This window comes from Rhagoletis zephyria, unplaced genomic scaffold, assembly GCF_001687245.7.
Source record: "Rhagoletis zephyria isolate East Lansing unplaced genomic scaffold, Rhagoletis_zephyria_1.1 Rzeph_scaffold_01293, whole genome shotgun sequence".
NCBI lineage: Eukaryota > Metazoa > Arthropoda > Insecta > Diptera > Tephritidae > Rhagoletis > Rhagoletis zephyria.
In genome coordinates this window covers 23,671-47,850 of record NW_016158377.1, presented here as the reverse complement: position 1 = coordinate 47,850, position 24,180 = coordinate 23,671, and the positions used below count along the sequence as shown (strand labels likewise).

Below are 24,180 nucleotides of genomic sequence, written 5' to 3'. Positions count from 1 at the left end.
CAGAAGCAGTTTCAGTGCTCAGAAAATATTGACTTTTTTTTTTTCTTAAATTTTGGAAAATACCACATCTTGTTTCTGGGAAATACAAATGTGTTCAAGGAAGATTGTTACTAACACTAAGTTTGAACATTTTAGGCACTTCCCCAAAATTAATTCTAAGAACGTCCAAATTGGTTACTTCATACTTGTTAAGTTTCTGAAGTGAAACTCCTTAAGCGGCGGTTGGTTGGTTGTGATAAAATTAGCAAATTTATCGGACATTTTTTCGATATTTTTATCGCTTTTCTAACCGATTTTCTTACCAGTATTATTATCGATTTTTCTATCGATATTTTTCTCGGTTTTGTTATCGATATTTTGTTGGATGTTCCTATCAATGTTGTTATCGTTAGAGCATAAAGATAAAAGTGAAGATAAAGGAAAACAAAATAAAATAAATGTAGTTAGAACGAACAGGGGTAGAGGTAGGTATGTAGATAGAAAAAAAAGACAAAAAATATAACCTTAAGCAAAAGCAGATATATGTATGTATGTACATATCTATGTATATTAGTTGTGAGAAAAAAAAGATATGTAACGTAAGTTTCACTTCTCCAGTGTGGCCCAGGCGCGCTTACTTTTTTTTATATATTTTTTATTTAGTAATTTTTACGCTAAAAACAAACTTCTCAGATTTTCAGACAATTTTGCATTATTTCCTCCTAAATCATCTCGCGGTTTTCGGTAAAAAGTTTTCTATGGACGCTTATGAGGCATAGTCCAGAAAGCCTTTCTTCTCCTGTTGTGCTTCTAAGCCAGGTTTTTACTCTACGAAGTGTACTAAACGATCGCTCCACAGGGAAGACAAAACAAAAATTCTTGAACAAAAAGATATGGCCATTCAAGTGAAGTATGGTGTATAAGCTCTAACATACATATGTGCGTACACTATTTAGTATGTTTAACCAGAAAAAAACTTCATCTATTGGAGTTCTTGTTTCGACTTTATTTTGTTTCGAAGACTTGCATTCACAACGACCTTGAATTTTAAATTGATTTTTAAATTAAATTCAGAAAGGAAATTCAAAAGCTTAGTTGTGCTTTGGCATTTAGATAATGCTCCATTTACCTTGATATGCCATTCAATATACTTACCGAATAATGCAGTTCGAGTGCACTGCACGTAATACATACATAAAGAGGTTATATACATATCTACTCGGGTTCGATTTGTATTCGAAAGTGCTCCAACGATTGTGGCAGAACGTGTGACTGTTCATTGAAAATTCACTAACGGAGAATTAATGCCATCCTCATTTATCACTCTAACTAACAAGTACACACATACATACTTAACTGCAGCAATTTCCGCGTGTGCTACTTTTACCGAAAATATACGGGCGTGTGTGTGTGAATACTAGTTACATATGTATGTATGTATATTGGCGTTTGTACGCCTTAGCGTATACGTAATGCAAATGCAGGGCGCCGCAGTATGTATTGTACTGCATACAAATGTATGTATGGACTACATATCTGTGTACGTAGCTATGCAGTTGCTTTGTGAACTTGAGCACGCTTTGCTATTTCGAAACGTTTGTTTGCCTGTGCGTGATTGTTTGTTTGTGTGCGCTTGCATGTGTTTCCGTATTTTTGGTTTAGTGTAAAACTTTGGTAAATCGATTTTCAAATCTTCCAATCAAAGCCAAAGTAATTTTTAAGTTTGACACCTTTTCTTTAGATGCATGACCACAACAGCGCACCAAGCATATACTGGGCAATTCGACCAGTCGCATTGATGCCAAATTTTTAGTCGGTTAGGTCAACATTGGCAAAAGGTGGTGTGCTACCATGCGTCACATAAATTTAAAGGCTCCCTTATGTATATGTATGTACGTATGTCTACTCACAAAGTTTCGTATATAATTTGAAAGTAAAGTCATGCAATTCACCGCAGTTATTTAATGGCGCCTTGCAGGTGTTGGAAGCGTGAAATTTAGTTTAAATTAACTTTCAACGTCAACTTTGCTTTCACTCGTCTATATTTTCTTACGGTGTCCTTTCTTGCGATTTATTTAAAGTTTCTTTTACATTCTAGCAAATGCTTGGGTAATTTTTCTTGTCGACATACTAACCGCAGTCTCAAGGTCTGCAACTAACTACTACTTTGCATACCGCTGTGTGTGGAGGAATTTGCATATACATGTTTTGATTTTATATGTACATTAGGGTGCCTCACCAAAACAAAAAAAAAAAATGCTGCGGTTTTTTCACCGGAATTATCAAATTTATTATATTTTAAAACTTCAGCCAAATTAGTTCCAAAAAATATAAAAATTTACATGACCTTAATTTTGTTTAAAATACCTCCAAAATTTTCATTATTTTGAAACATTTTTATGTAGACCTTCAAAACTTAATCTCTTCTATCATATGAAGTGATTTTTGGAAAATATTTATTAATACTAATTTTATATACGTACACATAAAACACTCACTTTTTGGAGGTATTTTTAAATCGGTCCAGCTCACTTAAATCTAAATACTTTTCTTAAAATATTTTGGTAGAAGTTTTGAATTAGAATATATTTTAAAATTCCGATGGAAAAACAGTTCCAATTTTTTTTTTTATGACAGTGATGTACTCTCATGTACATATGTATGTATGATGCAACTGCAACTGTGTGTGTGTGTGTGCACGCATGTCAAAGCAGGCGCATTTGTTTTTGTTTTTATATGCACTTAGTTATTCTTTACAACCACCACGTGCCATTTTGTGCATACAGAAATTTCTAAATAGAAACATGACTTCAATGCAGCCTGCATACTTATGTACATATGTATGTAGTAAGTTTCAAACATCTTTTCTTTTTGCGGCAACAGCTGTCGTTAGAATTTCTTTTAACTGCATTTGCATGACTTTTATTGCGACAATGTTTTGTGCTTGTGCTGTATAGTTTATAATTTGTTTTTATTTTACATAAATAATATTTTATTTTTATAAAGTAACTAAGCAGATGTGCAGTTTGGAGCTGCCTCGATTCGAAGATCCAAAAGGAAATACTTATTCTACGATTGGCTTTTAATTTGAAAAAATTTAAATTTTTTCCGCCTAAATTTAAAGATTTTCAGCTTTATACATACTTACTTATATAAAAAGCCTGGACGCTGACAACATTCGATGAGACAGCTCTTGGAGTGGTCAAGAAAAAAAAATCCGATCGTAGAACATAAGAAGCTGTAAGTAGCTTGCGGCTCAAGCAACCGAACGCGCGTTAGGAAGCGAGATAATGTAGCAAGGAAAAACTACAGTAATGGGTTGCGCGCTGAGTTTGGAATCCGCCCTGTAACTAGCTAGCTCCAAGGAAAGGTGCAAGAAATCCTCGAATGAGAACCCTTCTTTTGACGACAACAACGGCAAACAAAAGAAAAGCTGTAATCACAATAGACGGTCCTACACCCACTGTTTGAGGGCATTCATCAACGACTTAGCGAGTAACGGAGCGCCATTTTCCGCTCGCTGCTTACGGCCGCCGAAGAAACAGAGACCAAACATAACAGTTATTGATGAAAACTGTCTTTGAAAAATTCACTATGAAGGAAATGTCCTACAACTATGTGATATATACCAAACGATTAATTTTTTCACCGAACCCCAAGTTCTAAAATAAATTTTTATTTGCAATTTTTATGCAAAATTAAAAAAAAAAATAACAATTATTTTTGATTTTTATATTACAAATCCAAAATAACAAGTATTTTTGATTTCTCTATTATATGTCTTAGATAACAGTTATTGAAAGCTTTTATTTAAAAAAGTCATCAATAAAAATCAGTCAGTGACTTTTACTTTTAAAAGTCATCAATATAAATCAGTCACCGACTTTTTTTTTTTATCATTCGTATAAAGGTCATTCACATTTTTCGCAGTTAAGACGGTGTTGGGGAACAAAAGTTTACTACGCCTTATACAAATGAATTTATAACTATGACTTAAAAGTGAAAGGTCAGTGACTGATTTCTATTTATGACTTTTATAAATAAAAGTCTTGGATAACGGTTATCCAAGACATATATTTTTAAATATCAAAAATAACTGTTATTTGCAAATTATTTAGATAAAAATCAAAAATAATTATTATTTTGGATTTATAAAATAAAAGTCAGAAGTAACGGTTATTTAATTAGTAATTAAATAAAAGTTAACAAATAATTGTTAAGGAGCGATTTTTTAATAAAAGCTGTAACTGTTACGGTCCCGGCGAAGAAGTGGTCGTACAATAATTGGTACGATAGGGAATATCACGATGCTGCAGAGAAAAAAATTTGCAGCCTAGACGGCCATGCTGGCGATCGGGTGTAAAGCGAGCTATGTAGGCCGATGTTGGCAGCTACAGAGGAAACGAGATAGATCTTCCTTAACAAAATACGTAATACGAGAGTTGGGCAACTTACGGAACTTTTAAAGACCTGGGCGAACTCCTGTAGGAACAACAGGGACTTAAATTACTTTTTCAACCTATTGAATGGTAGCAGCTCTGACATGAATCAACTCTTATATATAATATGACCAGATGAACGCATTTTCGACAACTACATCGATCCTTTTTTCGATATCGATTATGGCATCTCTATTTCCTAAATATGTACTTATTTTAAAGGCAAAGATCATCCGCGACTAAATTTTTGGAATGCCGATTTGTAGCGGCGAATATCGATACTTTTGCAGCTCTATAATTTACTTATTAAAATGCAAAATATTTTAACAAATCTAACCCCTTTTTTATTTTCTTTTCTGCCATATGAATTGGATGTGAAATGGTTACGTTTCCTTTGAATAAAATGTTAAAAATCGATTAACTTTAAAACTGGCCGAACAGGTTTAATCATCTGCTAAATACGCCCGCAATTATCTGCAACACAGCTCCATAATCCAGTAGGATAGGTCAATAATTGGTACGAGTAGGTCAACAAAAGCTTTATTTCCTTGAAATAAAATTATTTTCCAAGACTGGTTTGCTTGCTCACCTGATGTTAGCCCTATCGATCATTTTAAAAAGTTTACGAAAATTTCGCGAGTTTAACTCTGTTGCCGCGTTCACTGTGGTGTAGGTTAGCAATGGCAAACCTCCGAGTGTGTTTCTGCCATAACAAACAGCTTCTCGTAAAAATAAAATCGCCGTTCAGAGTCGGCATGAAACTTTGAGTTCTGCCTTTTGTGTGACAACAACAAGGCGAACGCCAAAAATTGGAGAAGGAGCACCAGTTTGTTATTACATTATTATTTAGGAGCGTTGCCACGTGCTTAATAAATCAAATTCAACTAATTCATCAGGTAAATGAAATATATATCACAGTGTGAGATTCAAGAAGATTTTAGTTTGAAAAAAAGTTTTAGAGAGGGTTTCCAACTGTCTTCACTCGGAAATAGCTGGAGAGATCGGGATGAAGCATTTGGAATATTTTTTTGGGGTTTCAATGGGGCTGCCACCTGTTAAAAAGTTAAATGTAATTCTGAAGTCATGGGGGTTTACTAGTTATATTAATTATGGGTAAATTGTTTACTTGACTCGTAAGTTACTAAAAAAAACACACCATTATTTTTTCTTAAACTTCTTACTATTTCCCATTAATAATAAGTAGGGCACGGAATCTCATGGTAATTGTAGCTTTTATCTCCCTGAACGAAGCGCCCATATCCACCGCGCGGGACACATTCTGTGCGAAGCCGCACCTTGCAAGTTCGTCCGCTGCCATGTTTCCGTAAATGTTCCTATATGCCAGGAACCATATTAGGGTGACTTCGCATTCATCAGAAATATAGGCCAGGTAGCTCTCTCCAACAGTTTTTCACTAGTCGAGATCTAACAGAGGTAGAAGAGAGTACCTCAATGGTCACTTGGCTATACGAGAAGATATTCAGATGAATATTTAAGAAAAAATTATATGTATGAGTTTTTTTGCAAGGGACTAAATTTAAAAAAGGTTTTAAATCAGAAAAAGCAAAAATATACAAAAACTATAAAATATACTAAAATATTCATAATTAATATGTTAAAACAGTTATTTTTTGCAAAATATGCAAAATCATGCATTTAATGCGAAATACGCACTAACAATTGAATGCCATTTTAAAGGCAATTTCATGATTCGTAAAGATAACTTAACCATTTCGATAAAAAAAAAACATGCATTTACATCAGATTCCGAGCCCTAATAATAAGACATAATTATCAGGCTATTTTTGATACCTTTTTCTGTTTTACTAAATATGCGGGCAAATCGAAAAATTTATTTCTATATTTTTTTTAAGTAGTTTTGCTAGAACTAAATGGCATTACTATTTTTCTAAAAAGAAGTCACCCTGAGGCCACAACAAAAATTCACCTATATATAGAAATGAAATCAAGTGTAGCTTCTTATGTACAAAATTCAGTCGCATAAAAATTCTAGTTCCACTAATTAAGTTTTATGTTTCGTTTATTTAGGTGCATACTTTTCTAGATATGACTCAAAATTCCTTTCGGGTACTTACCAGTATGCATATTGCTTATGTATGTATGTATGTATGTATGTACATTTGTAGATATGCATGTATATGTTTATTGCATTCTCACAGCCATCAAAGCAAATGTTCATTTCTATTAAATTTGGTCAACGATGCGTGTCCGTCAAGTGAACTTATGTGTAAAACAAACGAATACTTACATACATATAACACAAGCGACAGACATGTTCGTCGTAACTACATATATGAATAGCAGTTTCAGTAGGTACTTGGACAATCCATTGAAATTGAGCTGGACGTGCAGTCAGTCAGACATGCGCACAGCGGTGGCAGCATTGGATGCGGATGCGGATATGCATGTGACGGATGCGGACACATGTTTTGCATGCAAAGTGCACAGCGTAAGTCGCGTTTGTTACAACTGCCCCATTCACTTATCCATTTGCTATGCATATGTACGTACATACATATATACATATGTAAGGTATGTACATTTGCTAAACTTGAGTTTCTTCGTCAAACAAAAATTTTCTCTCTTCTACGTACTGGCAGTTTTAGTTTTTCGTTTCTTTACTGCCTCCATTTTCACAAAGAATTCTTGCAATGTGTCTGCTTTTGTTTCGAGTTGCCAGAGTGCATATAACATACATACATACATATGCATTCCTTTAGTCGTATTTGTTTGTGTTCATAAGTGGTGGTGTCGTTTTAAAGAAATTTGCATTTCATGTTGCCGCCTGCTGCTTGTTGACTTTTTCCTGTCACTTCTTTTTCGTTTTTGGCTAACCATTTATGGTTAGTGCTTTCGTGTTTGTTGCTACTATTATTGCACACTTACATAGATCGTATAGTGGCAGGATGCATTTAAGGAAAATGCTGTCACATGCTTTGCTGCCATTTTTGAGGCTAATGTCTACATGCATTTCTGAAATTAGCTACAATTGGCCTCTGTCGACGGATGATTTAAATAAAATATGACTTTATTAAATTTTCGTCTTCCATTAAAATAAACTATTAAACAGCTGCAGCGGAAATATAAAAAAAAAACGGAAAGTAAAGGCGCAAACTTGTGGATGGGAATGACTTGTAACACTGAGGAGTGGTTTAAGGAATTCGCATAAGGAGAAGTTTGCTTTTGGGGTATTCCCATTTTTATATCCGAGCCCACTTGTGTACAAGGGTATTATAACTTTATTCACATAACGGTTGTCTGTAATAGCCAAAACGAATCGAGATTGGTACACACAAATATATTTACATGAATACTTAGAATGAAAAGAGAAATCGATTAAGTCCTGACTGTTTGTCCGTCCGTCCGTCCGACCGTCGTTCCGCCCTATCTTAACGAAACTTGTATGTGTGAGCCAAAGACGGAGGGTATTGAAAATGGAAAAAATCGGACAATAACCACGCCTACCTCCCATGCAACGGTAGTTTGTAAAAATAAGAAAACGGAAATATTTTAGTAGCTATAGAAGCTTATTCAATCAAAAGTGGCACTTACTACCATTGCATTATAAATTTTTGAAAAATGGACGTAGTTCTTAGTTAATTTCTAACAAACTTGGCACAGTTGATGACCTTGGCACAGCATGGAAGGTAGTTAGGTAGAACTCGCTTGCTAGTTAAAGCCTCACATAGGCAGTTTTTTCGACCATAGATAAAAACGACCATTCATGATGAATAGGTGGGCACTATATCAAGAATCCAAGAAACCATCTTAGTTGGCTTGGGGAGCTCTTGAACTAAGAAGCGAAAGAGCTAGCTCTTTTAATTGAACTGGTTCATTAGTTCGTCCATTAAAGTGAACTAAACTCTCATAAAAACGGAAATGTAATTCTACCACTTGTTTATCGTTGGAATGACATTAACTCTAAAATACATTTAATATACAATGTTTTACATCGTTTAGTGCAATTTGTGATAAAAAGTAAGTATTTCAGTTGAGTGTTTTGGGATTTGTTGTTTAACAAAAGACTTTCTATTACAGATGCCAAAGCATAGCGCAATTTACTCGCATTTGAAAGGAAAAATTGAAGAAAAGAAAACTGAAAGCAAACACCACCGAATTTCAATAAACATCCTTTCGTGATTGTGTCGTCGTTGCATTATTATAATTAGGTGAACTATCTTAGCATTTTTTTTGTACAAATGTCATACCCGTGACGATGGAATTGCCCTAATGTAAAAGTTTTTATTTCGTTACTTTTTACAAGATTACATTATATTACCAGTTGAATATGTAGCTCGAACTTTCTGTTTGACGTCTTGTTAATTTCACCTTATTTTTAGAAAATAAAAGTCTGTATCCGCCACTGGTGTGTGTCGATACACCATTGTTTTATTGCAAACAGTTAAACTAGATTAGGGGGAACATTATTTTTCGCAATAACTAGTAAATAGTTAAAAGTGTTGCCATTCCTCGAATCATATCATATCCGCACTTCCATTTGCGGCACAGAAAACATTCGTAAATAACCGCATTAATTCGCCAGTCATTAATTATCAATAGAGCCAAAGTATTCTTAAACTTTCTGTATAAATTTAAGCGTAACCGGCAGTACTACACACCTACTTAAGTATGAAAATCGCGCGCGACTCTCCTATTGGCGACCAAGCTATCCACCATGAATTAAAAAAAAAAAAAACACAACTGCAGTGGTGCTTTTGCCTGCACTGCGCTGCATTCGGCCGCGTTGCGCTTTGATGCGCAGGGAATTTACTTTGAAAATATTTTTGCCTGGCACAATTTTCAATCTCGCTTTCGTTGTACTCCCATATACTACATACATACACACATACAATGTATGTAAGTGAGAGTGGCTGTTGTTAATTCCCCACCTTTCTTAGCACGACATTTCGACTCCATATTTTATTTTCGTTTGTGTTTTTTTTTTTCAAAACTTTTGTAACCCAAATACATTTTTTGCCCCATTTTTCAGCGGAATTTAAGCTATAGATCCCTGTATAAAATACTTTGCTGCATACCTACATATAAATTTGTATGTACAGATGAATGTGCATATGTATGCATACATATAAAGTGACTTACATATATGTATGAGAGAGCGTTGTATTTGCACGAGACTTTTTGAATGCTTGTGTGTATGTGTATGTAAGTGCACATGTCCGCATGTATTTGTTTAAATAAACTCACTGGGAATGCATGCTGCGCTAAAATAACTAACAACAACGGCAGAAACAGCAAAACTGCAGTGTTAAGTAAAGAAAAAACCCGCAGCATTAAGGTTGAGAGCTGGATGAGCTGCTATAGCCGCCCAGGCCAAAAACAACAACAACAAACGAAATAAGTTGTGTATAGCAATAATAACGAAATCGGCGAGCAGGAAGCTTGGATCTCACTGCTAGACGCCAGGATATTTAAGTTTTACCATTTATTGTTCACGTTAAGCACAGTCAAGGCAGGAACATAAGCAGACACTATCAGTGTGGAGAATTTAAAATTGCATGCTTACTTAAGTTGCACCCACCTCGCTTTCACCGCCGCTGTCGCCGCCGCGCACCTTGCCGCCATCACCAACGCCAACCCAAATTTTCAACTGATCATCCTTTGCACAACTATTTGCCCGTCTGTTGTCTGTCCGCTAGTAGTAGTGTATGGGGGGTGGAAAAAATGCTGTTGCACAGTACATACAAGAAGCAAAATGCTTGGATTAAAGTTACCATAAATTTTATGGACAATAAATCAGCTGCAAGGCTGCCTTAGACTCTACAGTAAATTGCGCAAATCGCTACCGGTGCGTATGCATATACATACATACATATGTACATGGATATGTATGTACATGTGTACTTATGTGTTTATCTCATTGTGTGCACGTGCAATGGCCAGAGTGCGAGAACTATAAGTAAAGCAAATTTCTTGCAGATAAATGCACTTTTAAGAAATTAAAGTTCCACAAGTGAAGTACCAATAAATAACAAAAATATGCTAACGCATTTAAAGTGATGAGCGTGTCGTAGAGAATTCAGCAGAAGGAGTGTTTGAATTAAGATGTGTCTTTGTGGCGAGTTACAAGTAATCGAAAGTGCTTATTTATGACCTTGTTTGTTAGATAAATCTTTGGCAATTTAAAGTTTTGTTCATAAATTAGTATGCCGCACAGTGGTCTGAAGGTGGCAGAAAGTTTAAGTTTCGAATTGTATGAAAATATTCAATGATTTTGCCGATAAGATTCTAGACATGTCCGCTTACACTTTTTAAGGCCTTTTTTTGAAGTCGGTGTTGTAAATATTTCGCAAGTGGATTGGCTGAAAAAAATCCAGGCCAGGATATTTTTAATTAAATATTTAAAAATTATATCTTGTTTGCCTCATGAATAAAACGACAGGCTATTTAATATAATATTATATGCCTAGAGTTATACTTTAATCCATAACATCGTATATCAAACAACTCTATGGCTTCTATCTCCACCTATCTCTCTATGCCTTTTCCATATTTATCTCTATATCTTTACTAGAAGGGGCCCAACTCGTTTTGGTACGAAATTCAGCACTATACACAAGTCGGTAGATCACTACTTTCAGGATTCGGTTGTATGTTTATGAAAAACCAGTGAAATGAAAAAAGTTACATCTGAAGAGCTTGAATTGTTGTAAAGTTGTATAGCTACTCGGTAAAGGAACAAAAATGTTAGACAGGGCCTTTCTATATTCACATATATAACGGTTTCTTTACAGTTACTTGATCTTAATCTTCTTTCCTTTATTTTTACTTTTATCGTTCTCCTCTTGATCTTCATTTTTGTCTTTACCTTTACGCATCTGTTTTTTGTTTTTATTTTTATTTTACCTTTGCCTTTATCCTTTTCTTCACCTATGCACTCACCTTTACTTTTATTATATTATTAATCTTAAGCATGTAAGATTATTTATGACGTGTAGGTCCATGGGAGGAAAGAGTTGGGCATTCACGCCAAAGATACTGAGATGGATCTACACGACTATAGTACGACCCATGATAGCTTATGGAGCCATAATTTGGACCGATAGAACTTCACAACTTGGAACAATCAAAGTGCTCTCCAAGATACAAAGTCTGGCATGCGTATGCATAACCGGAGCCATGAGAACCTGTCCAACCGCATCCTTGGAGGTTTTCTTAGTACTTACTTCTCTTCATATTCACATATAGACTCAGATGAAAAGAGATTTACTACGGTTGACTGGTTCCAATATCGGGGCAGAAGGGATACCATGCATTCGAGGTTCAGCTTTACAAAGAGGTTTAAAACTGTGTTGGTGTTGGTTGATATTTCCGACAGGGTGGTAAGATGATTTATTTTGGAACGAATTTCCGTCATCCTTTGTCAAGTTTGGTTTGCAGACAAATAATTAGAAGAGCTTGGCAGGCATATCAGAGACATATCGGATAAACCAAAACATGATAACCTGGTACACTGATGGCTCATTGACCGACGAGTGTACCGGGGTTTGTCGGACCGAGGTTAAGATACTGGGAACCCATGGGAAAACATATACGCCATAGAAAGATGCGCGGACTTTAATATCAATATCAGGTTCGGTTTCTCAGGATTCCAGGATATATTGGTATTAAAGTAAACGAGATTGCCGATCAACCCCTTTCACCGGCCCAGAGTCTTTCTGTGGCCTGGAAAAAGGGGCACTCTCTGAACTTATTCGGTTAGAGGAAGAGGCTCCTAGGAAACTCTATTGGGATAATACAACCAGGTCTAGAGCAGTCCAAAGCACCTTTAAGAAACAGATAACCTAAAACGCTTCAAGGAATGTATGAGCATAACAAAGAATAACTTAGGAATTTTTACAGGAATCCCCACAGGATACTGCAGGCTCAACTATCATCTGACTAAACTGGGAATACAGGAATGAGCGATGCAGATTTTGCAGGGCGGAAAACGAGACAACACTTCACATCTTAGAAGAATGTCCTGCACTGATGCACAAACGCAAAAGGCGCCAAAGGCGAAGTGAAATCCGTAGATTTAGGTTCCATGCTAAAGTTTCTCATGGTTACTGGATTAACAGACACACTATAATCCATGAAGGGGGCACAATAGATCTTAAAGTCGTATCCCCAACAATAACAATAATAATAACAGTCTTAAGCAGGACCTGTTTCCCTCCAAACCAATTCCGATGCAGTTGCCAATTTACTCCCAACTACGGCGGCGATGCTAAATAAATTTTTTTTCAAAAGCCTCGCGTCAGATAGAAAAGCAACATTTTTGTCGCTGGCCCTATTGACAACAAACTTCAAATCAGGCAATGACTGCAAGATTTTTTTGGGCCCAATGGGGCATTTAGAAAAACGAGATGAGTTCACAGCAGATATTTTATGTTTGTACTCAAACTTATCGAAATAGAAATAATACACTTATCCAGACAGTCTGCAGCAAAGCAAAAAAAAAAATCTTAGCAAAGTGTGACAAATCCAAAACTTAAGATTATCTTAGCTGGTCCAGATGGGACATAAATACTTATGTGTACACATACCAAAATGGTGATCCGCGCCCTAAATAGGTATGAACATAAAAAAACTTTCCCAGGTTACGGTTGGGCTGTCCGCTGGGTTTCAGGGCTTGCCACGCGAAAACCCGTTTCAGTTAAAGCCGAAGATAGAGATAAAACCCTCTATTTTATGATAACAACAAATTTAAAATACTATGTTTTTAGCACATGCACTTTGAAAGTTTGGACCCTTAATCGGAAAGTAGCTCCCGTTCGGCTGGCTGATGTCTTCAAGAAGACTAAGACTATCATCACGTCCATCCAGAAAATATGTTGAACACAGCAAGACTAGAAATACGTGGAGCCTTGCGACGTCTACTACAGCTGCCGCAATGTAAAGGCAAGACACTCTGTGTCGATTAAGCAAGTTTCTCGCCACAATCTGAATTAAAGCTCGTTTGTTTTAGGCTACGTTCCGACGAAAGAGAAATACTAGGCGAGATAATAACTCCTCTAACTTTGCGGCCCATCGATGGAGAAGGACTTCTCTTCCAATAGGCGTCAGCTGGCACAGAAGAGAAACGAATGGCAGACTTTGTTGAACTCGGGCAAAATCGCTTAGGCGGTTACAATAAATAAGAAGAATAGAAGATACAGTAAGCTGATGAGGTAAGCGAGATGTAACTATTCCTTAAAAAAAAGGCCGAAATACGTGAGTGCGAGGTTCTGGAAAATTTTACCAGAACGTTTTTGCGACTAACGGAAAATTTCAATATTAGGACCAATCCGAAACGCATCTAGTCGAGTCGCATTTTGCTATGCTGGGTTAATTTTTTGAGAAAATGATTACCTACAATTGCAGTTAAGAATATACGCCATACGCCTATCGGCCGTGTTCTTGTTTTCACAAATTTTCTGAAATCGATTTCAAGCATAACGTGCAATTCGACTGCAATTGATATCGTTAGCACTTTAGCACTTTACAATTCGAGAAATTCACTTTGCAATCGAAAACCGTAATAGACGCCTATTTTGCACAAATTTCACAAGTCCTCTGTAAAACCAGTAGCTGCTTTCAGATAGATAATCTTCACTTAGCAGTATAACACCGAAAATGATTGCACAAAATCTGTTAAGAGAAAATACAATTGCCTGTGTACTACACACTGCACGAAATTGCAAATACCACAAACGGTACTACTTTCCCGCAATTCATGCTGCATTCTCCAAGTCTAAAACAAAATTTTATCCAAGGATTGCATTTTTATTTCTAACAATCTAAAAATAGTTAGATACAAATCTGTTATATATTTGCACTCACCTTGTGTCCTTGTGAACAGTAACAGGCAAAAATAGGACAGCAACTCGGTTAGCTTCATTTTTCATTCGTACTGTATGAGTTTCGTGAGATAGTGTGTACCTACATATGTTTATGCGTTTGTACGAATGCGTTTTGTGTGAAAGTTGTTAAATGCACAAATACGATTGTGCAGCTATTTGATTGCTTTGCTTTCCACTTGTTGTTGTTGTTGTTTGTTTTATTTATTTTTTTTTTTTTTTCAGCTGCTTTTACCGCTTTCACTTGCTGCCGTTGCTATAATTGCTGCAGCTGCTTTTGTTTTCGACCGACTGCTCTCCAAGCCGCAACTACACGCGTGTACTACTGTACTGTCGGCCCGTCAAGTGTTGCATGCCTCGAAAATTCATACATATATAGTAAGTATAAGCTGGTAGTAGTATTTTTAAGCTTTTTGCATACTTTCAAGCAGCTTTTCATGGTCGTCGCTTGCAATTTTTGACTGTCTCTGCACTTGTTGAAATGCACTACAGTATTTCGTTTGAGTTTTGTTTACCGTTAACACTTCACTTTATCGCATGTGTACACATGAAAGTTAGTTTTCATTTAGCAGTATTGCCGCAACTAAAGCTCTTTCAATGCCACTGCAAAAATAATTGAAATTTTAAATTTAATTATTTTTCTATACAAACATGTGTGCGGAATACTTTTATATATTGATATACTAATATACTAAAACCATTTTGCCTACACATTCGCAAACCACACGTGCGAAAATGTCTAAGTTTTTGCCACAAAACGAAATACTCTGAAATTTTTAAACGTGCAAATAAAGCTGTCAAAAATTTAGGTGAAAGAATTCCTAAGTCAATCGTTTATAAATTCATAGTCTCTGTAATGTTGACCACTTTTGAATTTGAAAATATTTTATATAACTTGTTGCAAATTTGTGGTCAAAAAAGTTACTAAGCAACAATTTTTAAATTACCTACTTTATTTGTTGTTTACGTACGATTTATGTGAATATTACAAAAAGTTACAAGTGCATTTTGTCTGAATTCCCTCTCGTTTCTATATTCGTAAACTGACCGCAATGCTGCCGCACGAACTTGCCTTTTGTCTGCTGGCATACAAAATACAAAAAATATTTATTGCTCTATCTAGTTTTATTTCCTAACTTATTTACGAATAAAAGAATTGTGGCATTTGCATGTACGCCTAAGTTTTAGTCAGAAAATTTTATTTTCATTTTCCGCCTTCCATTTTCTTATTCGAAGTGTGTGAAAATTTAATAAAATTGCTCGAGAGTATTTAAGAATTTATTAATTGTTGAATAAAAGGCATTTCATAAAATCCATTTACTAGTATTATGATGAAAATAAAGCTGCTCCTTTCGACCGAGACACAATATTTCCAATGCGAATTAAATCAAATTTATTACTTTTGTAAAAAAAAAACAAGCAAAAATCACTCACATTTTTAGTTTAATTAAATCATATCATGCCATATTGGGTGTCAAGTTAAAGACATAAATCAGTTTTTGCGAAAAGTAAGCTTTTATTAAACATATCATATGTACATACATTAGACCGTACCACCATACAAGCAAAAAAAATATTCTAAAATAAATTTGAACAGGTTTGCCACCTATTTAGTAATCCAAAATCAATTTAATTTACAACTTAAATGAAAAATTTTTAAATGAGTGTCAAACGAGAAAATTTCAATTTTAGGCAAGGTTAAATGTTAAGTTTGTAAATTAATTAATTGAAATATTACACCGAGGCATTTTATACGAGAGTTGTAACATTTCCGAAGTCTAGCAAAACTTTTTCCGTTTATGTTAAATATTGGTTATTGGTTATTGGTTATTGGTCATGTTGCTAACTCATTTCCTTATATTTGCTTTGTTGCTTTTTCCATTCTTCCCAACAAAAAGGTAATCATGGTACAAAGCTCAATAACCATGTTAAAATAAACTGTTAATAAGCCAAAATAATATTGGAAAAAACAACTACATTCATTAACCCTGAAACAAATTGCGCAGTTTAAACGTATTTAGAAATTTCTTACAGATCGAAAAAGTAGTAAAAAAAATACTGTTTATTTTAACTACTTATTTTTTAGAAGCTCATAACTCGACAATTAATTATCATAAATAAAATATTATGTGCAAACTTTCAAACACAGCCACAGCATAAGCACTATTACCCAAAATAAGAACAAATTCCAAAGCATCTCTTTTTTCCTGTCCACTTGATATTAGATGCCCCATATCTAGACCCTTCAGCAGCAACCCTTGTATTAACTACATTATCCATACATATAATAAAATTGTAACAGGCCAATGTCTGTACATAGTAGATATTCAAGAAAAATTAATACTTTATTTGAGTAACAGAATCCAAATCAACATACATACCTGTCTGTATGTTTGTACGCGCATCAATGATATAGATGCATTTTAATATAGAAAGAAAGAGTTGCCACCTTTTTGAAAATTGCAGTTTAAGTTAATAGATCCGATAAAGTAATTATTGCAATATGACTGCCAAAGCCGAAAATATTTTTTTTTATGTTTCCACCTGTTTGAAAATTTTAACTCAATTTAAATGATAAGACAAACTGGTTATCAAACTGAATAGGCTTAGTAAAGTTTACTGCCGAAAATGTTTCGAGGAGGGTTGCCACCTGTTTGAAAATTTTTAAAATAAATTAAATATTACAATACGGGTATGCAGTAACACAAAAACGCTTTTAAGGCGCAGTGAAGCACAACTTTTATTGTGAGCGAGAAGATATGGTGATCTCCAAAATAGCAGACTTTGTTGCTTTTATTAACTTTCCAGAAACAAATAGAGGCTACAAGCTCAAATATTTACTGTAGCATTTTTTTTAATACGCCCGACGGCACAAGAACTTCTTTCTTTATTCTCTAAGCTCATGACTCGCACTTATGTATACAAACATGCATATGTGCATACATACAAACAATTCAAATAAACGACCACTCGCGCGAGCACTTTGTAATAACAATAAAGTTGCAACTTCCGTTTCTGACTCCGTTCACATTTTACTCAACCTATTACATGCCATGCAAAAAATTAAAAATACATACGTATTTATGTACATACATACATATGTACATTAGGGTGGCAGTTATTATAGATTTAGAGGCAGCGCAAAGCGCTCAAACTTTCCCGTGTATTTTATATGGCGAAAAAACTATTTTTCGTAGAAATCATCACTAACTATTGCTGCCCACGCTGCGGTTTGAGATTTATAATAGATTTCAAATGTAGAGAACAGTGTTCGGACTTCTGAAAGTCGATTCATGAGCAAATAGCTTCGAAAATCAGAGCAAAAAAAAAATGTTCCATACTAGATTTCAATTTTTTATTTTCGCTTTCGACATCAATTATTAAATATTAAATATTTTCTATTCATGCAAAAATAAGAACACAAGGCAATATAAGAATAATATGTTACATATTTGGGTAGTTTTTAGTATTTTCGGTAAAGTAGAATATATCAACAAATAATGAAGTTACTTTATTGCGGAGTAGAGGAGTAGATTTCAATTTTTTTCAAAAACCTGATAAATCCACTTTGATCGGAGTGGAGTCCGATTACGGGCAGGGAACGATTTTTTTTTTTCAATTTTAACGCGAAACACAGGGTTTTATCAGACTGTCGACCTGGTTTTGATTTTTTTTAGCATCTCAATCAAATGATTAAGTGCTATCATTTTTATATGGCGAAACCACATTAAATCAAGGGGGTTATCGGGATAACCAACTCAACAGCCAAAACTATGTGGTTAAGCTCCAGTGGGGATATAGTATTAAAGGTTTTTGAAAAAATTTATTTTTTTAAATCGCAAAAATTTGACAAAATTTTGATTAGATTTCTGATAAATTTTACTTAAACTTGTTCATAAAAATTCATAGACCAGATCCGCTGAGTTATAGCTGGTCATATTCAAATTTCTTTTCGAAATTTCGAAATTAAAAGAAATACACTTCTTCAAACTCTGGTAGCGACCCCTAAAATCTAGTTTTTAATTTTCGTCGATGTATTTAATTTACTGTACGTAGAGCAATAAATGGGTACACCATGACCTTAAAATTTTAAGGACCACCCTGAGATATATACATTTGCCAGTAGCGCAAGACGTAGGGAAGCTAAACAGTAATGACGCAATTGCAACAGAAATAGAATATAAAAGTTAGAAAAAAGAAAAAAAGAAAAAAAACTTCGCAAAAAATAGAATGCAATGAAGGCAAAGCACAGCGACGGCAGCGCAGCAAAATGGCAAAAAGGACATGAAAATGAATTGTTTTCGCTGTTTGTAATTAGCCGCAGAGCAGTACAAGAGTCTGGCTGGGTGGGCAGAGTAGGTGTAGAGAGGAAGGTGAAAGGTGGAAAGTGCAAGAAAGTGCAGTTGAATGTATAAATGTATGTATGTACGTGCATGAGTTGAATGCATACGTAAATATGTATGTGTGTGTGTAAATGTATGCACATGCAAGTGTATGCTGAGTCAACATGCCAACAGTCTACCAGGCAGGACACCGCATTTACGCTCGCTGACGAGACCACTTCGTATTCCCTCATTGTTGCCTTTTTAGTTGTAGGAAATTTCAATTACGCTCATGACATGACATAAAATGTAAATTAGTAAAACGAATACACACACACACACATACATAAATGGAACCATGTGCATATATGGCTGAAAATGAGAAAAGCGTAACAACGCTTGATTTGAGCGGACATAAGTGCTGAAGCCGCGTTGTGGCAGTCTGGTTTACATACTTAAGTAGAAGCATGTGCATTTGTAAGTGCAAGTGCAAGTGTAGGTATGTAGTACTGCACTTTGCAGCCAATTTTAGCACAGTTTTTGTTGCTTTTCGTTTCATTTTTTCATTTACACACACATACATAAAATGTATGAGTACAGGTAACTCTACTTGAAATGTCAAGTAACTGGTGACATTTTGTCGCTACCTCAACCGCTTTAATTTTCATACTCTCGCTGCCTGCATACTTCTACCTTTACTTGCCCATATACATATGTACGCACACACACAGAAGTGTACATTTGCATGCAAATGTAATCATGCAACACCTTCCATATAGTCCACCAGTTAAAAAACAAAGAAGGCAACCATAATGCAAGACAAATTGTTGCGCTGCTCAGCGTTTTAAGTTATTCAAGCACTTAGAGCTGCTTGTAGTTGGCGGCTGACCTTCGAAAATGATTAATGCAACAATGTGCTTGACTAATGTCTGTTGGCTGGAATTGCATTAAGGTTTATTTTTGTCTTATGCATATGACCTTTGAATTTTCATTAAGCTAACATGCGCCATTAAACATTTTTTCTTTTTTATTTCAAGGTAGTTCTTGCACAAAAATAATGTCGATGAAATATGATTGAGTCAGCGTGTTTAATGTGGCAAATGTGAGGTTATACCGAAAGCTATGTGGTGTCCGCAGCTACAAGTTTTAATTTAATTGACAGAACTTTCTATAAATGTGGCATTAACGAGCGAAAAACTTTCAACAAAAAGAGTTAAAAAAGACGAACTCATTCATCAGGTTGGGTAAACCCAAACATCAGGTATGGAAAATCAAATCTTTAAACTTAATATAAGAAAAAGCTTTTCCTAAAAGCTGACGAATATATCTAAAAACTTAGAACGTAGGTAGATTTGGTTACACACTTTAAATCTCTTTAGCAGTATGAAAAAATTACGGTAATCAGCCATGCCTGGTTTTGGGATTCACCTTCCCTAATACGTTAAGCTCTGTTCAAACTGGAAGAACTTACTATTTTGACCAGTTGTGCCTATTTTCCTTTGGTCTATTTAATACTTAAATAATGGACCTTACCAATGTCGCTTTAGACCAGAAAGATCCACCATTGGCCAGATTTGTAACCCTTTGTCTACCGGCCGGGTCCAATAGACCCGAATGACATTTTTTTGTATTCCCTTATCAATATCCGATGCGTTTGAGCTCTGTACATCCTTTTCTTTGCTTATTTTCATGTAGTGTATAATTTTTTTTATTTTTATTATTGGTATTGATATTGTTAATCTAGCAGGAACTACCTGCCCGGGTCCCACGGACCCACATTATTATTTACATAGGGGTCCAATGGACCCGAGCTGTAGGTAACGTTAGTTTTTTCCACGGTAGATAAAGCGTTAAAGTGCTCGTATTTAGAAGACGACCCATATTTGCTCAACGTCGCTATAGATAGGTGTCATTTTAGACTTGGCGTTGTAGAGGCAAATTTTTTTCGTGTATCATAAACGGATTAACAAATTACGAAAATATGGTGGGTGTCGATTTGTTAGTATTTTTCATTTTTCGTATTTTTAGAGCAACTCAACTTTAGCACCATCTAGCGAATACCGTTTTTCGTAAAAGTATTTCTAATTTCACCTGCAGCATACTTTTCAAATATCATCAAAATCGGATCATAAATACAGATTTTTTGGATAACTCGACTCATGCACCACCTAGCGGATAAAAATGTAGCCATGCTTGAGGTCTAAAAATATACTGTCTAAACTTGGTGCAATCCGTACCTTAATTTATGAGCCAAGTTTTAACAAAGAAAGCGGCCACATTTATACATGCATAGCTATGTATAAGTATTAGACTAAGTAAACTGTGGTTCCACACGAAAATCGCACTTAGCAACTAGCATAATTGTGATTGCGTTCACTAATTTGTTACAATACGGCTCAGCAACACCTGTGAGCTGGCATCTTTGGTCCGGCCAAACGGATCACAATTCTCATTAGCAGACACCCAAATATATGTATGTATACTACAAACGGAGCTCCATTCCATTAGTCTTTAGTATGTGCGCAGAGATTAATTTTCAGCGAAAATATCGAAGGGGAAACATCCTGATATCTTTCCTAAGAAATTAAGTTTGCATTGGTTCTCGAGTACGTGGCGTAGAAAAAAATAAGGGGCAAACAGAATTTCAAAGACGGCGGCAGCAACAACACTAAATGAACCCGGGCCTCACACCATCAGAGAAGAGCTTAGGAGAAAAATTACTTAAGGTAGAAGAGAGAAAAAGTAGAGAACAGCGCTGGAACCATCAAGTGGGCATTTTAGATTTACTAGTCGCAGTGCATTTCTCAAAAAATATTGAACAATCTATATTTAGCTGCATTTCTTTCCTTTCTCTAAGCTTCCGTCAGAGTTTCATAACTCGCTGTCATACCAGTGTCTTCTACATGTTTGGTAACGACCAGAAATTCTATTTAATTGAGAGATGCACTTCCAATGTTCGTTACTCACACAAAAATAATACGATATATTAATTCGCAGACGTGTGCGCAAACAATTTAAAGAAGCTAAAGAATATTACATTCTACAGTGCAGCTGGTAAGCGCATGTTAAGTGCCTTATTATCCTGCGGTGGAGCAACGAACAGCTTGAAATCATTTACATTTTGCCAAGCCAGTTTGATTTTCTGGCTAACTAGTACACTGCTGCAACACTTACTACTTAACTAAAATTAATTAAAACATATGTGAATCTGCACTACAATCGCCGTAACAGTCTACATTACGTATGAGTAACAATTAACAAATCTAGAAAAATTCATATAGAACATACATATATTTACATACAAACATACAGTGAGCAAACAGGAAAATGTTTTTATAGTCGATTAATTTGCTACCTTTTATTCAACAAATTGTACGCCCATAAAACTAACTGTCTTTCCCATTATACTGATTTCTTTATATTTTTCATGAATTTGAGTGTCACTTTTATTGCCGTTCTTTTACGCCTATAAAATTTTATGTTGACATTTTAATATCCGTTCTTTTAATAGTCATCCACATACAGCTTGGTTCTGTTACATAAATATTTACATGCATAGGTATCACCTGCATTTTTCATGACTACCAAAGCAATGTGGACACGTATCAACCTCCTGTCAGTGCCTCAATATACATATGTAACGTGTGGAAGATGTGCGAGACGAGATGTTGATGCGCACAGGAATACCTAAAACGTGGCTGCCATATATTTAGTGGATCCTGCAACTAACACCAGTTCGAGTTCGAGCAGTTGTCCCAGTTTCATTACACAACATTTCTCTTATTTCGCCCTTTTAATTTTATTTGTCAGGCCGCTCGCTGCGGTTTAAGTGAACAACCTGATACATATGTACGTGTGTGTGTATGTGTGTAATGAACTTAGCTATGCATGTGCATGTAAATGTGTTTGCAAAACGTACGCCATAAATTTTCCATTGTTTGTTTGCTTGTCCAGCGGTCGCAATTTCAACTTTTCACCTTCATAAATGTATGCGCACTACTACCACCAACACGCTAGCTGTCTTTTGTCATATTTTGGCACTCCGTATGCATACTATACGTGCATATATGGATGTGTGTATGTATGTATGTAAGTGTGTGAGTAGTTATGCCTCTGAGTATGTTTTTGTTTCCACGCTCTTGCACAAAAATGATGAATTCGTTATGACCACAGGCAACTTTTTGCCACTCTGCCTGCCATCCATCCATTCATACATATATATGTGCATATGTCTATACATAAAGCTATATGGCCTAACCACTGTCTGTCCGTCCCTTCATCCGGTCGTCTGCAAGTGTACAGGTCACGTGCATTTACCCTGAAATGAATATTAAATCGGTACTTCATATTTCTCGCCATTCATTCATTTGCTTTTCAGTCGTTTCGCTCGATCAGTGATTAATTGCTTTTTTCCGCTTTGCATTATTTGAATGAACTTGTTTATACTTTCCACAAATTTGTCGGTATATATGTAAGCGCAAAAATGGTCACTGCTTCGTTGTTCTTACTGCAGTGACACTTGCTTGTATTGTGTTTGTAAATTACTCAATTCATTCATTGAATTCATTTACCTTTTCAATTGTGCAAGTTTTCATAGAATTTGGTAAAAAAATATGCCAGTTTTTTACGTGTAAAAATTTTTTAAAATGCTGCTTATGTACATACATATGTGTGTAGCTTTATTATTGTGGTATTATTGTAAACCTTTGTCATCGCTTGATTTACCCAACAATTTTCAATATTTTTAAATGTAGTTTTATTGCGAATTGATTAAGAGATAGAATTCCAATTAAATGCGATACTTTTAACAAAAATATACATATACATGTATAAAAAAGAGAGGGAAATGATATGGCTGTTTTCAGATACATGTTGTATTAATTTCACAGGAATTAGTCATCAAATGCAAAAAGGTACATATAAGGAAAATTTCGATTGAGTTAAGAATAGCGAAAAATTTGCCCTAGAAAAATTATGACAACCCTGAAACAGCCGCATATCCAAACTAGTAGAGTACTCGGCGCCGCTCGGGGTAAACAAATGGGTAAGCTGGTTAAAATGTCACGCCTATGGGATGTGCCATGCCTTCTTGCTCGTTGTAATCCCAAAATTAGCTAAAACACCAGTCCGTCAAAGTAGTGATTGGGCATAATTTTTTTCCTTTTTACGCTGAATTTTCTTTACCGAAAGTATTGGGAAGATGTCTAGGAAGTTGGCATAGGGTATGACGCAAAACGACAAAAAAAGGTTGTTCTGAGTAGCCTTCCAATAGTTCTAGAGTTCTTGAAAAGGAAAACGAAGTATTTTTAGAAAAAAAAAATTAAAAATTGTGTATGCCAAATTCACGCAGCATACGGCAAACAAAAAATTGTTCTGAGCTGCTTTTCAATAGTTCTGGATTTACTGCAAAGGAAACAAAAAGTTCTGCAAAATTACGCAAAAAAAACACTTTTTTCAAAAAAGTCGAAAAGGTTGAATGTTCGAAAAAAATATAAATTGAAAGGGTTACGAGTAGTTAGTTCTAGAGTTCCTGGGAAGGAAACAGGAAGCTCTGCAAAATTACGCCGAAAAAACTTTTTT

The 24,180-nt window shown here is 35.3% G+C and overlaps 1 protein-coding gene across 1 annotated transcript in view; it reads right to left on the bottom strand.

Moving 5' to 3' along the window:
- The window catches only part of LOC108363514 (carbonic anhydrase-related protein 10-like), a 74,054-nt gene extending 59,657 nt beyond the window's left edge, over nucleotides 1–14,397 (bottom strand). The window contains exon 1 of the mRNA XM_017616899.1: nucleotides 14,262–14,397. Within this exon, the coding sequence (XP_017472388.1) occupies nucleotides 14,262–14,319 (58 nt within the window). The 5' untranslated portion in view covers nucleotides 14,320–14,397. The remainder of the gene's footprint in view (nucleotides 1–14,261) is intronic.
- Nucleotides 14,398–24,180: the final 9,783 nt, after the last annotated feature.